This window comes from Kogia breviceps, chromosome 10, assembly GCF_026419965.1.
Source record: "Kogia breviceps isolate mKogBre1 chromosome 10, mKogBre1 haplotype 1, whole genome shotgun sequence".
Classification (NCBI taxonomy): domain Eukaryota; kingdom Metazoa; phylum Chordata; class Mammalia; order Artiodactyla; family Physeteridae; genus Kogia; species Kogia breviceps.
Genome location: NC_081319.1, coordinates 97,752,050 through 97,774,823, shown reverse-complemented (window position 1 = coordinate 97,774,823; position 22,774 = coordinate 97,752,050). Strand labels below are relative to the sequence as shown.

The following is a 22,774-nucleotide window of genomic DNA, read 5'->3' as shown; positions in this document are numbered from 1 at the left end:
GGAAAATGAAAAGGTGTGGATTTGGAGCATCCTTCTCCTTATCCGGGTGTATCGGAGCTGGCAGGGGCAGGAAGGTGCCCCTAAAACTGCAGAGCACCCCCAGGATGCTGCTGCCCAGCTCGGATGGCCCCAGACCTAGAGGAGCAGCCGCTGCCCCGGGCATGTGGGGATCAGCTGCCCAGTGTCAGCCTCTAGGCTGTCCTCAGACCCGGGGAGCAGGGACACAAGGAGACCCAGCAGGCAAGAACGAGACCCCGGAATGCCTCCGCTCTTCCTTCCCAGCAAAGGGCAAACAGGCCCAAAGGAAGATGCCAGCGTTTGGTGCTGATCTGGTTCAGAGGGGGCTCCTGGTCCTTGATCCACTACACCTGCCATCCGTTGGTGGTCGCCGTGGTCCCAGGAGTCACCTTTTGGAGCCCCCGTACGATTTGCATTATACACACCAGGGTTGAAGGCATGAAGCTTTGGATGGTTTGAGGCAGTGTCCTCTTTCTTCTTCTCCCTCCTGCTCCTTCCAGCTCTCTCTGTTTTCTGTCTCTCCCTCCCCCTACTTCCCTCACCCTCACCGTGGCTTCACTGGATCTCTGGCGTCCTCTTGAACAACGCGCGCGACTGCGACGGCCTGGGGCAGTCGGTGCTCTGCTGTGTCGCTAGCCCTGTCCTGTGTGCCCCCCGGCTTCCGCCGGCCGCCCCTGCACTGCGTTTGTGTAATGTCGCTGTGTGTCATGTGGTTGTCCCCTCAGTGTCTGAAGAGAGCCCCTCTGCCAGTGAGTCTGGAGTCCTCCTGCCCCAAGAGCCTTCAGCCAAACCCGTCCTGCTCCTGCCCCCCAAAAAACCTGCTGCTTTCCCTGGACACCATGAGGAGACCCCAGTGAAGCAGCTCTCTCTCCTCAAGCAACCCCCCGCCCTGCCTCCCAAACCCACTGCCAGGGTTGCCAACCACTTAACAGGTGAGTCAAGATGTCTTCTGGGGACCCGCAGCCGTGCCTTCCCTTCAAGGGATCCTTGCTTGTGCTTTTTCTTTTTCTCTGGGGCCCGATGCACCAATTTGGCAAGGTCGCTCTGTGGGACATTTGGGGGTTTCTGTGTGTGTCTTGGTACCTGCCGTCGTGACCTGGGTTTGTGTGTTCGTGTCCAGAAGCATGCGATGTACACCTGCCAGTCATAGGCTAAGAGGCTGCAGTCGTGTGCATTTGTAAACATGGACATTGGCATTTATGTGGCTGAGTAAAGATTACTTGCCCGTGTAGGTGAATTAGATTCACCGTCAAAATCTTTGCAGAGGTAAAGAGTAGCGCCTGTTGCCTTCATGATGAGTTTGCCACAGCTTTAAATTTTTTGTCTTTAAATAATTGATCTGAAGCCCAGTGTATTTCTTCTATTAAAATTTATGTCTGTGCTATTCTCTTTGGGGGAGAGGGAAAAAAAAAAGCAAAGATGGTAATTTGCAGAGTATTGTGGGAAAAACTTTTAGAGAAGAGCAAGCTGAGGAATGTTGTCCTAAAATAACTTTTTTAAAATTGAAGTATAGTTGATTTACAATATTGTGTTAGCTCCATATATACAGCAAAGTGACTCAGTTATATATTTCTTTCAGTTTATAATCGGGATTAACAGATACAAACTACTATATACAAAAGAGATACACGACAAGGATTTACTGTATAGCACAGGGGACTATATTCAGTATCTGGTAATAACCTGAAATGATTTTATATTTTCATTGTCCAAGTGTTATTTAACTAATGCACCCACAGTTATTATTTTTTATTTTTTTTTTTTATTTTTTTTTTTATTTTTTATTTTTTTTTTTTTTGTGGTATGCGGGCCTCTCACTGCTGTGGCCTCTCCCGCTGCAGAGCACAGGCTCCGGGCGCACAGGCTCCGCGGCCACGGCTCACGGGCCCAGCCGCTCCGCGGCATGTGGGATCCTCCCGGACCAGGGCACGAACCCGCGTCTCCTGCATCCGCAGGCGGACTCTCAACCACTGCACCACCAGGGAAGCCCCCCCACAGTTATTAAATTGAGCATTTAGTGAAATTGCTCTTCACCGCACATTAGCACACGAATCGGTCATGACTTTGTGATTTAAGGTTGTGGTGTAATCAGAGATTCAAGATTTCAGAGGAGTGTTTCTCCAACCCTGATAATAATCCCACCTGATACTGATCGACAGCCTTTTTTACAATATGTTTGCTATTTTTATAAATAGTCTCTAATTGATCTCTATATACTTTTGTAAGATGGGATGGGGATGAAAGAATATTCACCTGTTTTATCATTAAATACCTGACGTTCGGGCTTCCCTGGTGGCACAGTGGTTGAGAGTCCGCCTGCCGATGCAGGGGACACGGGTTCGTTCCCCAGTCCGGGAAGATCCGACACGCCGCGGAGCGGCTGGGCCCGTGAGCCATGGCCGCTGAGCCTGTGCATTCGGAGCCTGTGCTCCGCAACGGGAGAGGCCGCAACAGTGAGAGACCCGCGTACCACAAAAAAAACCCAAACAAACAACAAACCAAAAAACCAAAAAACCTGAGGCTCAAGAAAACAAGTGACTTTTTTCCAGGGCTGGCAGGAATTCTGCAGTAGAGCCACAATTAGACCCGGTGTTTCCCAACTCCTAGTTGAGTGAATGTTGTTTCCATGGTGGCAGGATGTCTCTCACATGACACTGAGGTTTTTGTTTTTTGTTTTTTGGTTTTTTTTGGCGTTACGCGGGCCTCTCACTGCCGTGGCCTCTCCCGTTGCGGAGCACAGGCTCCGGACGCGCAGGCTCAGCGGCCATGGCTCACGGGCCCAGCCGCTCCGCGGCACGTGGGATCTTCCCGGACCGGGGCACGAACCCGCGTCCCCTGCATCGGCAGGCGGACTCTCAACCACTGCGCCACTAGGGAAGCCCCGACACTGAGTTTTATTAGGTTCCAATTCAAATATAAGTTTGTGTCAAGCTCCTCTATCAATGTACACATCCATCCAAGTCAGGGTTTGTAGTTCAGAAGAGCAAATTTCCTACTAAAGGGACCGTTCAACACATTAATAGCACTTTAGTGCCCCCAAATTTAAATGCATAGAAAACCACAAAGGAAGAAAAGCCCTTGTAAGCCTCCCTCTAAGACATAACCACTGTCCATCTGTCATTTATCTAATAAAAATCAAATACTACTGTACATTTTCTTTTATCACCTGCTTTTTGCTCTCAGTGATGACTTAGGAACTGGTTCTCATGTTAGTAAATATTCCACAACGTGATTTTGTTAGCTACGTGGTGGGGATCCCGCTTTACATGATGGGCCCCTTAAGAGGTTTCCATCTTCCTTATTGTAAAAAACACAACATCTCAACAGTGTGCATGTATTTTTATAAGCATCTCTGAGTTTTTCCTCACTTATTCCTGGTATGAGAATTGCTGATTCTAATTCTAGAAATAAATTATGTACGTTTTAAGGGCTATGTACCTTTTAAGACTTAGATGCCAGATTTCCCTTGAGAAAGATTGAATGTTGAAAAACAAACTCCTGCATGTAGTACATAGTTATTCAGCACATGTAACTCTAGTCAGAATGCTGTGCTAGGTATCAAAGTGGGTACAAATGCATGAGGGTTCAATGCATATGTATATGATATATATATACGGATATGAATATATATTTTAAATACCCCAAAATAGAGCGCCAGAATAACTACTGTTGGGTGCGATACTTGCAGTTCAGCACAAGCCGATAGAAGGGTTCTAGGAGAGCCTGAAACTTGAGCCCACCCTGAAAGCATGGAGGACTTTTATAGCGAATGAGGAAAGAACATTCCAGAAAAGAAGACCTGCACAAAGGCTTAGAGGTGGCCATGCTTCGGGCTGGTGACACGGGGGCTGAGCTGGGGTGGAGGGTCCGTCTTGGGGTGTATTGAGAGAGAGCGTCCATGAGGTAGGGCATGTGAGGATTTAGATTTTATTCCCGTGGCACCGGAGAGGCTTCAGAAGTGTTTGAGCTGGGGAGTGGGTGGTATGATGAAAACTGGACTTTAAGGTGTACTCCTGGGTCACTGTGTAGAATGAACAGGAAGAGGGGAAGGTTGAAGGCCCAACAGAGAAGCCGCCGAGGCCTGCCCTGTGTCTCGTTCTCCAAAGTCACTAGTTGAATTAAATCGAACAATTTGAGGCGGGGAGACACTTTAAGAGGCGGCTCCAGTTGTTGTAACAGAAGCTCAAAGCATCTGACTGATGGTAGTGGGAAGAGAAAATGGACCAGTAGACAAGACATTTTAAAAGAAGAATTGACAGCATTTTTTTAAGCTAACATTAAGTTAAATCTAATTTATCTAGTTACCCATTTAATAGATGCACATGTCAGCTTCAGCCATGAGCCCAGAACTTGGGTCGCTTGGTATCCGCAGGCCTCTCTTGTTCTGTTAGCCCAGTCTCTCCAGCGTCTGTTGTTCTTTCCCCAAGAGTGTATTTTATCTATTATGTGTATCACTCACCTCCATAGAGCTTGCGTCAAATGGATAAAAATACATAAAAGCTGATGACCCTTACCATATTGTACCTGGTAGCCTCTAAAATATGGTGAAGGCAAGACGGGTACAGGGGTGTGTGGACTGCAAGTCTGGTGCTTTCCTTTTGGGTTTAAACTCCAGTAGACTTGCTTAATTTTTGTAAGTCAACAATCAGTCATAATGAATCTGCATCACCATGAGGCAGCCCCATTTACCCTGTTCTCTTACTCATTGGAGGCACCTGGGCCACGTGAGCAGGAATTAATAAACGGAGAATTCTAGAACTCTGAAGTTGAGACTCGAGAGTTTTAGCGTGTTCTCAGTGTCCGTCGTTCTGTTGACATTTTTGAAAGGAAACAGACAACTTGAAAGGGACCGAGCATGGCTGGTAAAGAGTGACGGTGGCTACTGGTCCAGTAGATACCGGAGGAAGCGTGAGCCTGGGCTGAGGCTACATCTGGGCGCACGATCGGGGAAAGATGCGCAGAAATACATCTGCTTTGGCATTTGCTTCCGTTTGGTCAGGAAAATCATGATTAGCTTGGAGACGATCTGCCATATGCGTTTTCTCTGTTCTTTAGCCGGATAGAGGGAAGCCCACTTGCTCTGCCAAACTCCTCTTCTCTTGTCATCCTCGTCCTTCTTATCTCCAACATCAGTGCCCAGCAGAGCTGGTTGCATAACGAATATGATCTGAGATAAATGATTTTCAAAACGCATCCTTCTTGGAATGATGGCCGACCCCAGAGGAGAAGGGTAGCGGAAGCAAAAAATACTGTCTCCTACTTTTCTAAGTCTCCAACAATCGCCTCTCCAGCCATCCTGGCTCCAGGAGTCAAATGTTAAACATTGCGTGAATAATCCAGTCCTTCTGCATAAGGTACCTGTGATTAGGTTCCCCACAAGTGCCATTGGAATGAAGGATAATCAACTTCTGTGACAGCTGAGCTTCACAGTCTGACAGTCACACTTGGGTAATAATGGTGGCTGCCATTTTTGGAGAAATTGACAAGGTACCATTTAGTCCTATGAGGTAGATACTATTTTCTTTATTCCTTCCTTTTCATAGAGGAGGAAAATGAAATTCAGAGAAGTTCAATTACTCAGTCATGGTGACGTAGCTAGTTAAGTCCAGAGACAGACTCTACCCATTTTGTTTTACCCCAGAGACCTCTTAGCCATTAGTTTATACCATCTCTACTATGATACCTATTCTTAAAATTCGTCACAACGGAATCATTAGTTTTCTTTGGGTTTTGTTTGTTTATTTTTTGTTTTGGTTTTCTTTTTTATTTTCTCTTTGGTTTTTAATCTGTTTAAGAAATTAGAAAATCTGCTTTGTTTGTATAACTCAAAGTCAAAAAAATGGTCCAGTCTTTCGAAAATGAGTAATGTTCTAAAGGCACTCGATTATAAAGAGTTTCAAAGAACATGCTAGAAAGAGACAGTCTAAGAATCAAGAATGGGGCAGATCACATGGGAAGCACTTGACCACAGTTAGAAACCGACAGCTCAGCAAAGAAAGGGAATTCTTGCTGATCCTTAGAAACAAGCCCTTCTGCTAATGTGGACAGGCCCAGGGTATAGTTGCACTGTCTTTAGAACCTGAAATACAGGGAAGCTTACTGTATTATCAGAACTGGTTGATTGCTAGTTTTGATGTTACGAACTATTTGCAACTGCACGTTTCCCTGCCACACGGCAGCCATGCCCCGTGGTATTTTTTCAGCCCCAGCACGTGTCTAATGAGAATCCTCTATGCAGAGCTTGTCAAGGTAAAACCAGTATTTCTATTTAGAGCTGTGTCTCTAGTTTTGAGGACAGTGTCTACAGTGGGCTGTGCTATACCCACATTTTGATCTGTAATTTCATTAGGTTTCTCTGTCCCCATTTCTCCCCTATATATCCCACCCCACCCTCCTTGTTTCTCCTCTTTCAGCTTCCTCTCCAACCCTCCAGAATCATCTAACTACTTTTGTCTCTGTCCTTGCCTTCCCTCCTGGTAGTCTACTCAGAAAGTGCAAGAAAACTGATGATGAGACCGTGGAGACCGTGGACCTCATCTGTGCTTTTAAACGGAAAAAATGAATCATAACCCAGAGGCCTCATAAAGAGGTTTAAGATTCACAGTCTCTTGATAACTGATATTTTGAAGGAATGAGAAATTTGCCTGAATTTACTCTTTATACCCATTTCTCCATAGTATTCCGGTCTTGATTTTCTTTTCTCAAAATGCAGAAATTCTTTTCGTAGTGCATCTAAGGACTATCTATGGATTAAAACATGTTTAAAAGGATGCTTTCTGCTCTGACATCTATGATCAAGGCAAAGATTGCAACAAAATACTTTTCTTTTTTTGGAGCGCTGTTAGGTTGGAGATTTAATTCACTTGGCACTTTTCTTTTGGTGGTGAAAACACATAATATAAAATTTACCACCTTAACCATTTTTCAATGTACAGTCAGTAATGTTATGTTTAATCACATTGTGCAACGGATTTCCAGAACTTTCTCATCTTGCAAAATTGAAATTCTGCCTATTAAAAACACCCTTTCTCTTTCATCTCCCCTTAGCCCCTGGGAACCTCCATTTTACTCCTTGTTTCTATGAATTTGACTACTCTGGGTACCTCATATAAATGGAATCATACAGCGTTTGTCTTTTTGTGACTGGCTTTTTTCACTTAGCGTAATGTCCTTAAGGTTCACGCATGTTGTGGCCCGTGACAGGATTCCTTCCTCTGTAAGGCTGAATGGCACTTATACTTTGTGTATTTAAGGCGAAGATGTATAAACATGGTTCTAAAGAAATTCAAATAGTAAGAGATCAAATCCTTTGGGGAGGAATCAGGAAAAGCATCATGGAGGAGGATGTATGTTTAAAACAGGCCATAAAGGTCAGCACAATTAGCAGGGATGGGTGAGGGGCTTTCCAGCAAATGGGAAGCAGGGCTCCCAGAGGCACATGCATGCAGGGCATAGCATGTTCAAGACATAGCAAACAGCGCAGCCTGGCAGGGATGTGGGATTCCTGTAGGGAAGTCAAGAAAGATCAGGCCAGCAGTGGGTTGAGGGTAACTGTGGAGAACCTTGAAAGCCACAACGAGGGATTTAACTCTGGAGGAGGAAGAGGGCATCTTTTGTGGACTTTTAGCAGCATTTGCTTGATTTCAACCCAGCCTGTCTCCTTGATGTTTGGGTACGATGGATGCTACTGCTGTTGGATGGATTTACAACCGGATGGATGAATGGAGCTGGGGCTGCCCAGTGTCAACCTGAAATTGCAGAGGGCACCCAGTGGCTGCCCTTGGCTCTTCCTCTTGGACATTGTTTCAGTGTCGCAGGGGTCAGTTTCCCCAGGGGTGGGGATTTACTCTGCCTTGTTCCCTGCTGTGTCCTTAGCCAGTGCTGTTCGGCAGCAGGACAGGAGGCCATGAGAGGCATAGAGCCCCACTGCAGAGGCATTGAAGGAGGAGCTGGATGGTCATTTGCCCATGAGTTCATAGCAGGACCCTTGCTTCTTTAGGAGAAGCTGTGCATATTGTTCTCCGGCTCTGAGTGCTGCTGAAAATGAAATCTGATTCTCGTGGGTTCTGTGGTGTCTGAAGGAAGCATGATAACCTAGGTAGAAAAGCAACTTCCCGTAAGGGTAGCAGTTAGAACATGACAGTCATCCATCGGGCAAACTTGTGGTCCAGCCTTAGGTGTCAGGAAGTACGCTCGGAATTTCGTGGGGATATGGGGTTACCCTGCAGATGGTTAAACCAGCTACCACCATCAGTATAAATGCAAGAAATCTGAGTGTGTCCTCTGACAGTGAATAAATATCGTGCATCAGATGCATGTAGGGTTAGAGATGAACTGTAGCTGTCCTCATTTGCCTTTATAAGATTTATGGATCTAGGCACTTCCCTGGTGGTGCAGTGGTTAAGAATCCACTCTAGGGACTTCCCTGGTGGTCCAGTGGTGAAGAATCCACCTTCCAGTGCAGGGGACGCGGGTTCGATTCGTGGTCGGGGAACTAAGATCCCACATGCCTTGGGGCAACTAAGCCCGCGCACCACAACTACTGAGCTCGTGCGCCGCAACTAGAGCCCGTGTGCCACAAACTACAGAGCGCAGGTGCTCTGGAGCCCATGTGCCACAACTACAGAGCCCACGTGCTCTGGAGCCCATGCACCACAACTAGAGAAGAGAAAAGCCTGCATGCCACAACTAGAAAGAAGCCTGTGCGCCACAACTAGAGAGCCCACATGCTCTGGAGCCCACGCACCACAAGTAGAGAAGACAAAAATCCGCACACCACAACTAGAGAGAAGCCTGCACACTGCAACAAAGACCCGACGCAGCCAAAAAAATAAAACAACATAAAACATTTTTTAAAAAGAAAAGAAAAGAATCCTCTCTAGGGCCCACATGCTGCAACTACTGAGCCCGAGTGCTACAACTACTGAAGCCTGTGCGCCTAGAGCCCGTGCTTCACAGCAAGAGAAGCCACCGCAATGAGAAGCCTGTGCACTGCAAGGAAGAGTAGCCCCCGCTCGCCACAATGAAGACTCAATGCAGCCAAAAATAAATAGAAAATAAATTAAGACTTAAAAAAAAAAGATTTATGGATCTAGAAAAAAAAAAAAGATTTATGGATCTAGCTTGAGCTTCTTGATACCTTCACCGTGAATGTACTACCTCTTAATCGGGATATGCTCTAAATAGTATTTCATTGTATGTGATCTAAATTTACTGCTTAAAACTTCACAGATAGATCCCCTGGTTCCCGTGTTCTGAGACCAGGGGCACACGTGTACGTTTGCCTCCATGACTTTGTGATTTTGATTTGACTCGCTCTCAGCTTTTGCCTGGATGCTCAAGATAGCAGTCCTCCCTGGTGGGCAGCGTCCAATCCAGGCTCCTTTCCATTACTGCCCATTCTGGACCTTCTTGCCTCGTGGAAGGCTCGCGTTCAACCAGCCAGTTATCAATTGCCTGGCCGTCTCCTTGCCTGGTCTCCCTGGGAGCATTAGCACTAGTCTACACTGCTGCAAAAATAAACAGTAGAGGGCTTCCCTGGTGGCGCAGTGGTTGAGAGTCCGCCTGCCAATGCAGGGTACACAGGTTCGTGCCCCGGTCCGGGAGGATCCCACGTGCCGCGGAGCGGCTGGGCCCGTGAGCCATGGCCGCTGAGCCTGCGCGTCCGGAGCCTGTGCTCCGCAACGGGAGAGGCCACAACAGTGAGAGGCCCGCGTACCACAAAAAAATAATAATAATAATTTTTTAAAAATGATAGAACGTGTTTTTATCAATGACTTACAATTTCTAACAAAATACTGATCTTACGAACAGGTGTTTGTTCTTGTGATGATAGGGACATCTGCGGTTTTGACTCGAGAGCAGTTTCCCGACAATGAATAAGGTGTAGTTTGACTTTTACAAAATCGAATGTAGTTGTGGCAGAGCTGACACGCCCAAGTGACCCAGCTAGCTGGTGAGCCACGCCTCCACTGCCCCGTGTCACCATCTCAGAGAGGCACTCACTTCCCTACTTGCTGGCCTCTCCCCAGGTGGCCTTGGGAAGGGTCCATTTAAAAACAAAAATGTGTCTTTGTGGAAAGTGGCTCTGAAACAGTCAGGTGCTGGTGATGCGTTTATGATCCTGGCCCTCACTTTAGGATTCTGGAAGGTCGCAGGACACAATCCCCACAACGTCAGGTGTTTGCTGAGGTTTCCGTGTGCTGGGCTGGCTTAGGAGAGCAAGCCGGGCTGAGGGCATTGAATACACATCACTTGATATTCTTCTAGCCCTTTCACCAGGAGGGGTCAGTCAACTCATTTTTGCATTTTCAGGCATCTGGCCAAAAAAAAAAAAGGCCAGACTACCTTAAAATCCCCAGGATGGCCCAAAGCGATTGGTGGGGCTCCTATAAACACCTTTCTTATAGCCAGGGGAATCTGATTCTGTGGTTTCGTGGTACTGGACTCTTATTTAAGTTCTAAGTACACTTCTTACAGACTCTTCATGTCCTTGGATGGATGCCTGTATCTATGAAAAGAGATCAGAGATTCTAACCCACTAGAACCAGGTGGCAATTGACTGAGAAATTCTTACAACACTTTTGTTCATTAAGACGTTAAGTGCTACTGTCATTGGCAAGTGTATCTGAATCGTCTATTATAAAGTTATAAATGCTTCTCCAGCTGTTTTTAACTTAAAAAGTGAGGAGAGAGGCTAGGGGTGTGTGTCATTTAGCCCAGACTCATTCAGTGTATAGACTACAGTCCTCTAGCACCAGTCTCGAGTACAAAAGGAATCGGGGGTTTTCACTTTCTTGTGTGAAGTCATAAGCCAGAGGTGTGTCAGGTTCGGAAATACAGCCCCCTTGGGTTTTCTGGCTCTGTGACGTAGTTTGGGTTTAGTTTTCTTGTTCTCTGGAACTGGTTGTTTTGGCTCTTTCCACTTCATCAGCAGAGACAGTTTTATGAATATACTGCATCTCGATCAGTCTGGCTGCCAAAGACTCATCCATTTCTAAGTCAGCAAGCAGAGAGCTTTGTGTATGCCCCAGCAGGAGCAGCCACTATCGTTATAAATGCAAGAGGTAGTGTGTGTCCTCCCAGTGCATCAGAGAGAGGCAAAGTATTGTATTCAGGGAGGTGCTATCAAGGTAAAGAAGGCATTTTTAATCCCTGGATTTTTAGAGGTGAAAGTACCTGGGTCCCAAGAAGCTTAGATAAATTTCTTAGCTAATTAATCCCAGAGAATCCAGGTTTTCTGACTCCTGGTTCTGCATCCTTCTCCACCAGCTCTCAGCACTGATGCGGGACTGTGCATCGGAACGGCACGCTGAAACCTGGACAACACTTGCCTTTTTCCCTTTCCGCAGTGCCATGCTGCAAACATGGAAGACTTCTAGGATGGTCCCTCGGAGCCTCTTTGCTCTGCTACTTGATTCACTTTCACCAGGTTTTTTCACCCAGTTACTTACAGTGGAAGCACCACACACTCTGTTGATTTCTTGGCTTCTGTCTCTCCCTCCCAGGCTGGGAAGCATCAGGTGAGGTAGACTCTCACAGGGATAGCAAGAGTCCTATTTGTCACGCTGCAGATGTATGTCACGCTTTGCAATTTACAAAGCATGTCCACGTCTTCTTGTCTGACCCTCACGATGACCTGTGGGAGAAGCCCGGAATATATCATATTATTATTATTTCAGGATGAATTAAGACTACATTTGTTGAACTCCTGTTACATATCAAGGACTCTACTGGGGTTTGTTTAATGTTTGGATTTTATTTATTTTTTTATGCAGCAGGTTCTTACTAGTCATCCATTTCATACACATCAGTGTATACATGTCAATCTCAATCTCCCAGTTCATCACACCACCACCTACTGTGGGTATTTTATACTCAGGCCCTCTGCTAACCTGTCTGGGGATTTTATAAAGTTATAAAAAGGTGCCCTTTGGAGAAATGAATTACACAAAGCTGCCCCTTCTTCTTGGGTGACTCAAAGCCAGACCTCAGGCTGTATTCAGCCCACTTATCCCCTTACATGGAGGTTGTGTAGATGTTAATCTGTTCACTTCTCATAACAGACCTATAAGGTGGGCAGTGCTCCCTTTCCAGAGATGGGAAAACTGAAGCTCAGGGAGGATAAATGTCTTCGGCAGAGCTACAGGGCTTCTTGGTCTTAGAGCTGAGATTAAACTCCAACTCTTCTGAGTGCTAAGCTCGTGGTGACTTCTCCAGGCCATTGTACCCTCAGCCTGCAGGAGACCCCTCGAGCAGGCCCCGCCCAGCCCTCAGAGAGCAGGCACCGGGCTGCCTGTCCTCCGGGAGGCCCTGGGCACTTGTCATTTTGCCGATGGAGGGGAGGGAGCAGCCTCTTCACAAAGTGGTGGCTCTTAGAGGATGATTCTCGACTTGATTGTGCACTGAGTCCCCTGGGGACCTTGTCGTGATGCAGATTCTGAGTCAGAAGGTCTGGGCTGGGCCCTGAGACTCTGCATTTCCTCCCAAGAGCTTCTGCCACAGCTTCTAGTCCGTGAACCACACTTTCTTTGATTAGCAGACCCTTCGTGTAGGAGAAACTGCTCCCTAAGTTCTACCTTTTCCCACACGATGAGAAGGAAAATGAGCAAACGTGGGCTTCCCTGGTGGCGCAGTGGTTGAGAAATCTGCCTACTAATGTAGGGAACACGGGTTCGAGCCCTGGTCTGGGAGGATCCCACGTGCCACGGAGCAACTGGGCCCGTGAGCCACAGCTACTGAGCCTGCGCGTCCGGAGCCTGTGCTCTGCAACAAGGGAGGCCGCGACAGTGAGAGGCCCGCGCGCTGCGATGAAGAGTGGACCCCGCTCGCCGCAACTAGAGAAAAAGCCCTCGCACAGAAACGAAGCCCCAACACAGCCATAAATTAATTAATTAATTAAAAAAAAAAACCCAGCAAACGTTTATGGAACATCTCCTATGCACTAGGCCCCGCTGGTGAACAGGTAAGGAAACAGCTCCACCCAGTCCGACTTAATTAACACATCAGGTCCACCTGCTGCAAATAAAAATTAGCAACAAGTCAAGAAAACTGAGATGGATGAAATCCACTGTCTGTGAAATGCTGTGGCAAAGGGAGATGGGGGGCCATGAGAGCTCAGTGGTGAGCTCCTGAACCAACCTTGGGGAGGACGGATGGGCTTCCTGAGGAAGCAGCTCCGTAATGATGAAAGTGATCGCAATGAGAATTATAGTTACCACTGATTGAGGAACCAAGTGTCAGAGGCACTGTGCAGCCCAGTTTATGTACTTTATCTTTTTAAATTTTCACACGAATCCCGTGATACATTAATTCATCGCCGTTTCACGAATTGGAAAACTGAACGTCAAATAGATGACGCCATCTGCTGATGCCAACAGAGCTAAATGAATGTGATTTTCTAGTTTATCTTCTATGTCTAGTAAGACAGGTTTTGGTAATGAGGTGGTGCTTCTCCATCCTGTAACTTGTGGCACTTTCTTAAAGTGTGGTGCTCACCTAGGTCAGAGTGATCTGGAGGCTTATTTACAAAGCAGACCCCCGGGCCTCACTGTAAACCTACTGGATCTGAATCTTTGACAGCGAGAGGCCCAGGAATTTGCCTCTCCTGCTGAAGCTGATGGGGAAATATGGTCTTCAGTTTTGCTTTGAAGGGTGAGTGCAATTTTGATCATCAGGGAGTAGCAGATAAGGCCGGAAGAGAGAGGGATAAGCACTATTGGGAACCCCTGTGTGGGTTCTGGCCTAACAGGACGGACCAGAGTGAGAGACACCCGGTGGAGTGAGACAAGGATGGCCCGGAGCGTTGCCCTTGGACTTGCAGTGTTTGCTGGAGCCAGGAGCCGTTGGGAGGCTTCAAGCGTGACCTGTGTTGTAGGGAGACGTTTGGTACAGGATGGGGATGGATTAAAGGGCTGGGACCCAGTTGTCAACACAGTCAAAGGAGCTGAGGTCCCAGGCCGGTGTAGTGGTCAGAGGGGCAGAGAGCACAGAAGTTTGAGAGGGATAGACAGATAAAGAGCCAGAAACGCAGAATAGCGGGTCACATGCGGCTGGTTCCGAATCCTGCTTCCAGATCCGTTATGAGGAACGACTTGGTGTTCGGATGTCATAAGAATATAAAAATATGTCTTGCCGAGGTGCTGCCAATCTGAGCTGCTCAGGCTCTCCTCAGTTATCCACATGTTATAGAAAGATGGGGGCTGCAGAGCTAATTCATTGAAAGTAGAGAGTTTCACTTGACTTTTAACCTTTTTCTTCACTTCCTCTGTTCGTACCAAATCCACTGAGCCAAAAATTATTTGACATGATTCACTTTCCTTTTCTACCCCTATTTAATTGGTGACCATGTGCAGTGAAACAACCAGAAGAGAGATGCAGGTAGGAAGGGAGAAAAAGGGGTTCTCCGTGGGCCCTGGCATGTCTTTCTTAGAACCGTGAAAGGAACCACCTCCACTAAAGTGAACCTGTTGGTCATGTCTTCCTTGCCTGTTTTGCTAGAATTCCGGGCATCCACTTGGTCCATTTTTCTGGTGATGAAGCGAAGTACGTTTTGCTGTGGAAGCAGCAGCAAGAAATACTGTGTGTGCAGAAAGTTATAGCTTAGCAAGATGGGTGGAACCCATCAGTGTATCACTGACACCTCTTAGGCAGACAGTTCCATGCTGTCCTCCTGGCTCTGCTTTCTTCTGCCCAAGCAAATGAGTCCCTACTGCCTTAGACAACCAGACCCACAAATGAAGGAGTCGGGGGTTAAGGGTCCCTGGATGAAAACCCTAACGCTTCAGGACACATTGTAGCTGCTGGGTCTGCACTATGGCTTCCAAGAGCCACACGAGTGTCCCCTTCAGGGACAGGACCCAGACAGGGGTGCTGAGTTTCTGCATCTCAGCCACTTTGGTCCTAAACATGGTTACCTTGCGTCCTACGCTTGGAGGCTCATGAGAAACAGGATGAGCTGTCGGGGAGGGAGCCTTTGGTTATGACTGGTTCGCACTTTGTTGTTAGGGGAGCAGTCTTCTCAGCCCTCTGGAATTATTGGGCTTCTCTGTATCTCAGCTGTAGGGTCAGCAGTTTAGTGTCCACATAACCCACAGCTGCACGACATGATCCTAAAATTTCCATCAGTTTTATGCTCCCTCCTGAGAGTTTCTATTTCTGAACAACACGTGAATTAATCCCATAGCAGAGCATCGCAGCTTCGGCTCCCTCTGTACGCACGCTGAGCCTCTTGCCAGGTGAGCCGGGCACTGTACAAGATGCTGAGGCTATAATGACAGAGTATTCACGGTCCTTGCTCTGTGTGGGAGGAGAGAGCTGCGTAAACAGGAAGAACGGTACGGTGTCTTCAGAGTCCGGGGCTATCATCTGTAAAGAGTGAGAAGATCACAGTGTGTACATCCCTGGCTTGTTGAGGGCACGAAGCTGGTGAGATAAGGAAAGCACGTAGAACACTGTCTGGCTCACGGTGGGGGGGTTGGCAGAGTATCTATCACCGTCAGCACGGTTGTTGGCACTGACCTACCACGTGCACAGTGGGTCCGGCGGCTGCAGAACCGGGGGAGTGATGTAATCCATCAGGAAGCTTCTCAGTGGAGGTAACGTTTGAGCTGAGTCTTGAAGGGAGAGTAGGGGTTGATCCAGAAGACAAACCAGAGAACTGAGGGCAGGTAACCAAGGCTCTGCGGCTTGAAACATCAGGTGGTTTGGGGAACCCAGCGGTTCAGGAGTAAGGGTGGTTACCTGGGGTGATGGGGAGAAAAAAAGGCCCATCCAAAGAGGAGGAGGGGCCTGGAGCGCCCTCCTCGGGCTTCTCTGTGAAACAGGAGAGGAAATCTGTGGAGGTGAGGAGCCTCGAGGCCACCAGTGGAGACACAGCAGCCCTTCTGAGCATGTGAGGGACGAAGGCCAGCCAGGGACGTAGCTGAGGAGGGAGACTGAGCGTGGGTCAGCGAGGACGTAAAACCCACAGGAGGAAAGCAGGGTGTGTCACAGGAGAAAAGGAGCTTTTCAGGTGCAACAGGCAAGGTTATTTCCTAGCTGGGGGAACCAGCACAGACTCTGTAGAGATAGAGCGGGGACACAAAGAGGCCCTGAGGATGTGTCAGGAAGCTGGGCTTTATTTCCAGGCTGTTGGTAGGTTTCAAACTGAAGAGCAACGGAATCAGATTTGTGCCAAGAGAATGTCGTTTCGGCAGGACTGAGGCTGTCACACTGGAGAAGGCCACACTCAGGCAGATAGCTGCAAAGAATCGAAGGCCTCAGAGACCAAGAGGCAGGAGCCTTCAGTGCTCCCGGCATGGACAGCGGGTGTGAGGTCACACACACGGCCCGCCAGCCCGCTGCCCTTCTGGCCCGGCTTCTCCCAGGTGGCCTGCAGCCCACAGGACTTAGCCATGGACCCACAGTCCCCAGGGCTAGGTGATTTTTAGGAATAGGGGACTACCAGGTCATCCCAGAGACACCCTGAGGGCTGGTCTGTCTGACCTGAAGCCCCCCTTAATTTGGAGTGTCTCTGGGAAGTGTCAGTGCCACCGTCACAGAACCAATTTGGAGTGTCTCTGGGAAGTGTCAGTGCCACCGTCACGGAACCAAGGGGTGGGGTGGGTGCAGGTGCCATCAGGCCCGCAGAGTGCCTGTCGGAGCCTCCCTGCCGTGGGAAGAGCCCACCGTGGATGCCACGTGGGTCGTCAGCCCAGACACCCTACCCATGCCGAGGCCCGGCACGGGCCATCTGAGCCCTCTCTGTGACCACGAATCCTAGAAAGCCTCCTCTCAGGTGGGACAAGCATCCCCACGTGAGGGAGTTAAGGTTGGTGGCATTAAAGTCCCCTCTGGAGGAAGACACTCTCAGTGGACTTGAACCCAGGGCCGCCTTCCAATCCCGCGCCAGTTAGAAAGCGCCCGCCGACAGGGCGTTTCCACTTACAGTGGCGCAGTTGTGGGCACCGCGCATGCCTAGGAAAGGTCTCTTTGAGGGTGCTCGGGTTTCCGTGAGCAGAAATGCGCGTTTCCCCCTTCCTGCTGGCGAGCTTCAGCCTGGCAGCTGCGTGACACACGCCACCGGGGCACCTGGGTCCCTGAGGGCCCTTGGGGGCAGCGCGCTTCGAGCAGGAAGTGAGAGCCGGCGGGTGCTCGTTGCGTAGCGCTCACCTGCCGGTTCTCCGGTTGAGGCGGTTCCTCTCCGGGGCCCGCCTCCAGGACCACGGTCGCCGGGTGGGCACCTGTGGTGTGCTACGTGTTTTCTGATGCCCCCAAACTCACGTCTGCCTCTCGCCCTCCTTCTGCAGATCCTGGCGCCCCTGTGAAATTGCCTTGTCTGCCAGTGAAGCTGTCGCCTCCGCTACCTCCAAAGAAAGTCATGATCTGTATGCCCATGGGGGGGCCAGACCTCTCCCTGGCGTCCTACGCGGCCCAGAAGAGCGGCCAGCAGGGCGGGGCCCAGCACCACCACACCGTCCTGCCCTCCCAGATCCAGCACCAGCTGCAGTACGGCAGCCTCAGCCAGCACCTCCCTGCCACCACCGGCTCCCTCCCCATGCACCCCTCGGGCTGCAGGATGATAGACGAGCTGAACAAAACGCTGGCCATGACCATGCAGAGGCTGGAAAGGTAATGGAGGGAAGGGGTGAGGGCAGGAGAGGAGGGCTTGGCGATCCGACCACGACCAAGCAGTGGGAAGACCAGTGCAAGCAAGGCTCACACCCACCTGCGGGGGGCGGGGGGGTGTTCGGGAGGGGGGGGTGAAGGTAAAATCAGACCAGAATCTGAATGTCAAGGAGAGAGTATGGAAGCAAAAACTGTTGCCAGCTGCCAAACTATAGGACAATCACGTTTATCGAAAAGAAAAAGTAGTGCATATGTATACATAGGAGTATGCATGAGAGGGTGGGTGGATAGATAGATTGTACATATTGTGCTTCTGTAGACCTTCACGTTTTTTGGAAGCAGGTACACATCATCATTAATGTAGTAACCCCTAGGGCAGGGAGATGGGGAGAAAATCTTTTATTTTTATATTTTGTATCTTTCTGTACAGCTTAATTTTTTACTTTGTGTATATTACTTTTATGATGTGAAAAACGATGTGAATGTAGAATAAGAAGAGATGAGAGCTGGCAGGGCGGTGGTGCAACAACAGAGGGAGAGGTGGAGAGGTACGCCCTCGTTCTTGCGGTTGCAGGAAGCGGCAGACGTAGTCTGATTATACGAGTTTGAGCCTCAGATATTTACCAACAACTGGTGAAGCCCCCCCTTTCATCAGAATCTCCCGCCAGTAGCATTGCAGGGAGAACTGCCAAGGGGGGTTCCAAGGGCAGGCCTGCAGCGGAGACCGTGACTCCCCACCACCCAGGGAGATCTCGTGCTGGTCCTGGATCGCTTGCCTCGGGGTGTGTGTGTGTGTGTGTGTACGTGTACACGCACGCTTTCAAATACCACCTCGCCTGTGCCCAAGAGGTGGCTGACACTTCCCGGTGTGATTCCAACCCAGTCTAGTTAACTGGGTCCTGCAGGCCAGGTAGGAAAACTGCAGCCTGGAAAGCACGCAGCCAGTCACCAGGCAGAGAGCCGGGGGCGAGATGGACACGGCCGAGACCTTTCTGTTGTAGTTTCCTGACTCTCAGTGGCTTTTCCCTCCCTCTGTGTCAACCAAGTATTCTACGTTTGGAAAATTAATGACTCCAAGAGAAGTTGTTATATCACTAAGAATTCTGACTTGATAGGTTCATGTTAATATCTCCCTTCACTGAAAAAAAAAATGTATTTGGCCATTGCCATCATTTTCAACTACTGTTATTGTTACTGAGGACAGTCATAATTTAAAATTTGGATGGCACTTTTTAGTCTATGGTTAATACATACTTTTAATAGTATCTTAATCCTCACACCACCTAGGGAGACTTGAGTCAGCAAAGAAACTAAGGAAGGCTGAGTTCCCCAATGCCAGCTACTCAAACTTGGTGCCCATCTGGAGAAATTGTACAGAAATTGAGAGCAAGCTTTTAGATACCTTCATAGCAATTTGACAGGATAATTTTGTGTCTTATGATAAAGAGGGGTTTTATTTGTCGTGCATTTTTATTATATTTTTGAAAGCATCAGTTTGTGATGGATTAAAAATTAAAATATGTAAATCAACCAACCGACCAACAAAACTTGTCCCTCCCCGTAGACATTTTTTTTAACATCTTTATTGGAGTATAATTGCTTTACGATGGTGTGTTAGTTTCTGCTTTATAACAAAGTGAATCAGTTATACATATACATATGTTCCCATATCTCTTCCCTCTTGCGTCTCCCTCCCTCCCACCCTCCCTATCCCACCCCTCTAGGTGGTCACAAAGCACCTGGCTGATCTCCCTGTGCTATGCAGCTGCTTCCCACTATCTGTTTTACATTTGGTAGCGTATATATGTCCCTGCCACTCTCTCACTTTGTCCCAGCTTACCCTTCCCCCTCCCCATATCCTCAAGTCCATTCTCTAGTAGGTCTGTGTCTTTATTCCCATCTTGCCCCTAGGTTCTTCATGACCTTTTTTTTTAGATTCCATATATATGTGTTAGCATACGGTATTTGTTTTTCTCTTTCTGACTTACTTCACTCTGTATGAGACTCCAGGTCCATCCACCTCACTACAAATAACTCAATTTCATTTCTTTTTATGGTTGAGTAATATTCCATTGTATATATGTGCCACATCTTCTTTATCCATTCTTCTGTTGATGGACACTTAAGTTGCTTCTGTGTCCTGGCTATTGTAAATAGAGCTGCAATGAACATTTTGGTACATGACTCTTTTTGAATCATGGTTTTCTCAGGGTATGTGCCCACTAGTGGGATTGCTGGGTCATATGGTAGTTCTATTTGTAGTTTTTTAAGGAACCTCCATACTGTTCTCCATAGCGGCTGTATCAATTTACATTCCCACCAGCAGTGCAAGAGTGTTCCCTTTTCTCCACACCCTCTCCAGTATTTACTGTTTCTAGATTTTTTGATGATGGCCATTCTGACCGGTGTGAGATGATATCTCATTGTAGTTTTGATTTGCATTTCTCTGATGATTAATGATGTTGAGCATTCTTTCATGTGTTTATTGGCAATCTGTACATCTTCTTTGGAGAAATGTCTATTTAGGTCTTGTGCCCATTCTTGGATTGGGTTGTTTTCTTGATATTGAGCTGCATGAGCTGCTTGTAAATTTTGGAGATTAATCCTTTGTCAGTTGTTTCATTTGCAAATATTTTCTCCCATTTTGAGGGTTGTCTTTTCGTCTTGTTTATGGTCTCCTTTGCTGTGCAAGAGCTTTTAAGTTTCATTAGGTCCCATTTGTTTTTATTTCCATTTCTCTAGGAGGTGGGTCAAAAAGGATCTTGCTGTGATTTATGTCATAGAGTGTTCTGCCTACGTTTTCCTCTAAGAGTTTGATAGTGTCTGGCCTTACCCCCATAGACATTTTGACAAGCACTGTCCTAAGTAGTAAGTCAAGGGGCCGAGCCTTCAAGCCTGGATCGTCCTCCTGCAAATCCAGAACTCTTTTGACTGTAGCACAACTGCTTTCCTAAAGACAGCTAGCAGTGAATGTAATTTACTACCCTCACGTCTCCTGTAACCCCCAGTATATTTTTGTATCTCTTCCGGAGATAATAAGCATCTGAAAAAGATACTCATGAGAGCATATTAGTAGGATATTGCTAAATACATTTGCACCTAAAACATGCCATTTAAAGTTTCCACTGAAAGTACTAACCAATAAGTTATGTGATATTCCTCAGTTCAGTAACTTCCGTGTGTATTTATAGAATATTTCAGTAGACCAATGAATAGGTCTGTTGGACCTACACTGGATCAGGTTCTTTATTGAAATGAATCAAAGACAGCAAATGGGGAAGGAAAGGAGATATTGGGATATTGCAGGTGGAGGAGATTGGAAGAAGAGCAGCATGGTCTTGGCAGCTGAACCAAGGCAATCTCCTGTGCTCTGTGTCACCCCCAGACCCCCCTTACCTCCTGTCTCCCTTCCCACCAACCATAGGCCAAGACATAGTGTTGTTCTGCTGGACCAGCCAGGACACAGGGAATTAATGCCTACATCATCAAGATAGCCCTACAGAGAAAGTGAGGTCTTCTTGCCAAACAAAGACTGAGAATATTTCTGAGGATCCACGTCGTCTTCCAGGAGTCCTGGAATGATCTGGGAGCAGAACAGGGTCATGGGCCACCTTTCAGTTTAGTGCAGGAACTGCCACTGTGTCCAGTGATGTCACTTTCTTTTTACTACCTGGAAATTCTCCCTCCTACCTGTCAACATGATTTCACTCTTGTTCTGACCAAGTTTCATCCAGAAAGGATGATTTCTTTTTTCTCCTGACAATTTCCAGTGACCCCAAAAAGCACTGCAAGGAGGAAGGAACATTCTGGAATGCATAGGCATTCTGACTGCAAAGAACCTGAGATCTCATAGAACGTTCGTACCCTACAGGGTGTTAGTCCAGACCCATGGTCTGATCCTGGGGAAACATTGCAGGTAATGCAAAAATAGAACGATGAATTTAACAGCGTGAATGCCTGACTTTGGACTATAAATTTGAATAAATCGTCATCTTGTAATTGAAAGGGATCTTTAAGACCGTCAAGGCAGCCAGCCTGCTGCCTGTTGTAGCCTTTCTGATGATTTGTCCTCTGGTCTCTGTGGGAATGGGACCCTCCCTAGGTTCCAAGATAGCCCGCCGCACTGTCCAGAAGGTCTGATTACTGCGAAGTTCTTTCTTATGTTAAGTGAAAAGTGTTACTATAATCCCTGGTCCCAGTCTTATTTCTAATCTTCCTTTCCTGTGAGAGGCTTTCAAATCTTTAAAAATAGTTACCGTTCCCTTTATCTAGTGGCTTCTCTCTATGGGGTTGATAATCCCCAGTTCATGGAATCGTCTGTTGAGACGGTTTCTAGATCCTTTACCATCTTGTTCCTGCTCTCACAAGATTACTCTAAATCTGTTTTGACTTGTATGAAGAAGTTCTTAACTGTTAACCTAACCTGAACCTACTTTAATGACATTGAAAAATCACATTAGTTAGTTACAGCGCTGGCTCCCCAGATTTGCGGGGAAGGAAGGAAGGAAGGAACTAGAGACCAGCTTCCGTGTTTAGCAAAGTCACTAGGCGGCCCCTGCATCATGGCTGAGTACATGGGCTCCAGAATCTAACTGCCAGCGTTTCAGTCTCAGAGATACCACTTCTTTTTTGCCTTTGATTCCTCGTCTTTTTTTTTTAATTTTTATTTATTTATTTATTTTTGGCTGCGTTGGGTCTTAGTTTCTGTGCGAGGGCTTTCTCCAGTTGTGGCGAGCGGGGGCCACTCTTCATCGCGGTACGCGGGCCTCTCACCGTCACGGCCTCTCCCGTTGCGGAGCACAGGCTCCAGACGCGCAGGCTCAGTAGTCGTGGCTCGCGGGCTTAGTTGCTCCGCGGCACGTGGGATCCTCCCGGGCCGGGGCTCGAACCCGCGTCCCCCGCATCGGCAGGCGGACTCTCAACCACTGCGCCACCAGGGAAGCCCTGATGCCTCATCTTTAAAACAGGGATAATAATAACACCACCAACCTCGGCAGGGTTGTTTGTGAGGAACAAGTGACGATCTACATCAGTCGTCTTATGATACGGCATACAGTAAGTGTCCAATAAATGGCAGTGAATGTTAAGCAGAATTCTTCGGCGCACAGAATTGACCTTCAGTTCCCCTAAACGGCATATTGCAAACAAA

General features: G+C 47.7%; 1 protein-coding gene across 13 annotated transcripts in view; it reads left to right on the top strand.

The window, feature by feature from the left end:
* PHACTR1 (phosphatase and actin regulator 1) overlaps positions 1-22,774 on the top strand; it is a 536,379-nt gene that overhangs the window by 457,206 nt on the left and 56,399 nt on the right. For 8 of the 13 annotated variants that reach the window (XM_067006755.1, XM_067006759.1, XM_067006756.1 and 5 more), the window contains one exon: positions 17,307-17,628. In XM_067006755.1, coding sequence (XP_066862856.1) covers positions 17,307-17,628 — 322 coding nt within the window. Of the gene's footprint in view, positions 1-743; positions 951-17,306; positions 17,629-22,774 lie in introns of all 13 variants that reach the window. The other 5 variants (XM_067006750.1, XM_067006751.1, XM_067006752.1 and 2 more) reach the window with 1 other exon arrangement.